The 3,980-nt window shown below is 36.7% G+C and overlaps 1 protein-coding gene across 1 annotated transcript; it reads right to left on the reverse strand.

Moving 5' to 3' along the window:
* Positions 1–1,703: 1,703 nt before the first annotated feature.
* LOC133331484 (titin-like) lies at positions 1,704–3,345 on the reverse strand. The gene is made up of 2 exons (XM_061539875.1): positions 3,340–3,345; positions 1,704–2,624 (listed from the first exon to the last, which is right to left on the reverse strand). Exons 1-2 carry the CDS (start codon positions 3,343–3,345, stop codon positions 1,704–1,706), a joined length of 927 nt encoding a protein of 308 aa, XP_061395859.1.
* Positions 3,346–3,980: the final 635 nt, after the last annotated feature.

Genomic DNA, 3,980 nt, shown 5'->3' on the forward strand with positions numbered 1-3,980 from the left:
CATTACTTCCTTCTGGTTTTACTTTTATTTTTATGACGTTAAAATTGTTCAGGGTACAAACATCCAATCATTTCTGCACGCCACTGTATATTCATGATCCGAATAAAATTTTCGATTTATGCATTGTTTTTCTGTCTGTTGAAGTCATGAATGACATCTCAATATTAATATAGAGTTTTTAATTTTTACACATATACTCCTAGGATGTTTGGTATTATAAATGGGATATATCGATCCACGTTTTGGTATAGTTCCATATTACGGTACTTTTGAGATTTTCGCCACGTTTTTCATCCAATCGGTTGTAATTTGGCATTTTGGGTTATCATGGAATAGTGAACCTTTTTCCTTTATTGGTGCCTTTTTTTGGATTGGCCTCCATTTAACGTTACCTCACAAATATGACATCGTTTTCCAATATTACAATTTATTACGACGTGTAATTTGTTTCACCACCAAAAAATTTTTACACATAAGGGTACGCCATATAAAGGTATTTTTGGGGAATAGGGGTACATTTTGTAATCGAATCGGCTATAATTTAGTACTTTGGGTTCCAAGTGATAAACACATATACCACCAAAAATTATCAATATTGGTCTCTATTTAGGATAGTCCCCATGTAACGAAAACTTCCGAATTTAGCATACGTTTATCATCCAAATCGCCTATAATGACAAATGGCGCTGTGTAACACTTATTGCTGAAGGGGTTATCCGTATTTGTATCCAAATGATATCTTAGTCCCCATATAACGGCATCTCCCCTGTGCACATACATTAACCCCATTACTAGGATCTTAAATTGTTAAAAGTGGCATATATGGGCCCACGTTTTGGTGCGGTAAATGCATAATTATACTTCTTAAAAGTTTTACACCCATTCATATTAAAAGTTGCTGCAGGTTCCACATTGCCTTTAACATGTTACCATAGAAACATTTTTATATGCCTCCATTTAACTATACATCACAAATATAGGTGCACATTTTGAAGTTCCAGTAATTTGGTATTGCCAGCTCTTTTTGGGCTGAAAAACCGATCCCCCAAGTTTTATGAATTTTAATTTTTGTAAATGCATTTCCATCCAAAGTTACTTTAATTAAACAATTCAGCTTCCTGATGGGTATACCCAGGAATTATCGTATTCATTTAAGTTAATAGTTTGATATATCCCCCATCTAATAGTCGCACACACCCTCGATATAGAGCAGATCCTTGGGAATTTTCCATCCAACTATATGTATGACTCAGCATCCACGGCCTCGACCGATTTTAGATATTTTGACTATGTAGCTCATGATTGATGGCATAGAATGTTTTACCCACCTGTTTATTCAATATCGATTATATTGAAATATATGTGCAAAAATTATTACATATGTTTGTGTGCATGTGTGTTGCCACGTAAAAAATTAACACTTATTCATAATTACATCACATTTAATTGAATTAACATTTTATATTTCTGTAAGTGAACTTAATGGTGGTGCTGCGATGAAGCAAACCATAGTTCCAACATCAAAAAAACAAAAACAAAAATTAATTAACACTTTAACTATAATGAAATTTTCAAAACAAAAAATATATACTTATGAACGTGTGTTTTATCTTAAGTTAATTAAATTCATAGAACAGCAGCCACCCTTCGCCGGCAATGCTACTAAACTTAAACATAGAAAACAAAAGTTGACTCGCCCCAAATTAGAAACGACGTTTAATGACACGATAGTGATAGCCATCTTCAGCCAAGACAGCTGATTCACCATTCTCGGGTCCTTCAGCTTCGACAACGGCTTCTTCAAGGGCGGCCAAGTTTTCGGGGTTTTGAGCGGGTTCTTGTTCCATGGCAAACAGTGCCATGGGTACTTCATTGGGTTGCTTGTAATGATAACCATCGGCGGCTAAAACGGCAGTGTCTTGCATTTCCATGGGTGCTTCGGTTACGGCTTCTTTAACTTCAGCTTGGGCAGCCTCTTCCATGGCGGGAGCAATGGTGGTGATTTCTTCGTTGATCTTTGCTTCAGTTGTGGCTTCAATTTCGTTCACTTTTTCTTCTTCTGCTTCTTTGGCTGGTGGTAGATATTCTTTGCTGGGTTCTTCACTTGTGGTTTCCTCAGATGCTTCCTTGGCTTCTGGAACGGGTGGCAAATATTCCTTTGAAGGTTCAGGAGCTTCAGTGGCCAATTCAGTTTCTTCGGCCTGTTTTGTTTCGACTGGTGGCAAATATTCATTGGAGGGGAGTGATTCCACCTCTTCTTGTTGTTCTCCACTGGCCAAAGGAGGTAAATATTCATTGCTTGGCTTTTGGTCTTCCAAAGGTGGCAAATAATTCAAATTCAGGTGGGAAACATCACGGCGACTTCTAACAACAACTCGTTTCACAGTCTTGTATTCGTAACCATCTTTACCCAATACGGCAGTATCTTGGACTTCGGTTTCTTCACTGGGCAGTATGGTAGTCACCTCTACATCATTGGCTTCCTCGGTGGCGGGTGGCAAATATTCATTTTTTGGTTCAGCCAACAATTCCGAAACATCTCTACGCAAACGTAACGAGGATGGAATATATGTCAAGCCATTGACGGCCAAGAGGACACAGCTTAGGGTGACAATAAACAATTTCTAAAACAAAAAATACAATTTAATAAAAATTCTAAATTTATTCAGATTTCGTTTACCATTTTTGATTACTTCTCGACTCTGTTACAGTTGCTGGATAAATAATGATTTTCGATAATCACAATTTTGTATTTATACAAAAAATTCACACCTTGAAATCGTTACAAAACTCACGAGCAAAGAAAAATCCAATCAATATTCTCCCCATCAGCTAGCCGGCCGGCCAACAGACAGATGCTGCGAACACTTATGGGTAATTATTGAAACCCCATTAGGGCGACCATCAAACAAGCGCCAGTTTGAACGAACTTCACTCAATACTGGTCGAACATGTTCCATGCGATTCAATTGAGAATGACATAACACAAAAAAAAAACACCAACCGAAAAAGCGGCTTAAACACACTCGTCGTCACACCAATTTACCACAACGCATTGATCACTATTGTTACACTTCATTGAAGGGAGGTAAATGAAGAGAGGCACGCCAACAACAACAAAGCAAATGAAAACATGAAGTACCACTTGAATTTTTTGTTAACCATGGTCAGTACCTAAAGCTCTACTACGCGTGTTGATGGCATCTCTGTGGAAATCTGGATGACTGGCTGATTGGTTATTCACGAAGATCTTCAAGATATTCTACCTCGTAGTGTCATTGACATCACAACGGCTGAACTAGCGGTGACATAAAAACTCTTCTAGCATGAAATATTTACCAACATTTTAGGCCAAATATTTGTGCTATTATATCGGTGAGGAGTTCTAGAAGCCGGTCAATTGTTTGTACAAAAAGTTAAAATAAAGTAAATGCAAGCTGTTGACTTTATTAGGCACTAACTTCCTATTTGTCCATTAAATTTATTTTTACAATTTTATAAATACAAGAGGTGAATCTACAAAAACTTATAGCACTTCCGCAAAGTTGCTGCATAATAGCTTTGGGGAAAAAGATGTTGCTTTTGTAAATATTTTATAAATATTGTAAGCAAAGGTTTCTTGTTTTATTTTACATGGACAGTGGGATAATTTTGACGTTTTATTATTATACAGTATCAAAAGGCAGGGTTTGAAAAATATTGTATAGAATTGACATTGTTGCTACGAAGATTCAATTGCTAAACGTGCTGAAACTCCGTTAAATACCGAACAATGTGGGATTACCATTATGTGGGATTTATCCCGAAACGTGGGCTAATATTGATAGAATGGAGAACAGTATACACATGTCGATTAGTTGGAACTGGTTGAACATTTCATATTCCCTACTATGAACCGCGATCTACAAAAATCGGTTAGAATATTAATATGAGGACTGTTTCTTTGGGTTCTCATTGGATGTAAATTATTATACTAAAAA

Source organism: Musca vetustissima, unplaced genomic scaffold (genome assembly GCF_032173495.1).
Source record: "Musca vetustissima isolate MV318-11 ecotype Yass unplaced genomic scaffold, APGP_CSIRO_Mvet_v1 utg80696, whole genome shotgun sequence".
Lineage (NCBI taxonomy): Eukaryota > Metazoa > Arthropoda > Insecta > Diptera > Muscidae > Musca > Musca vetustissima.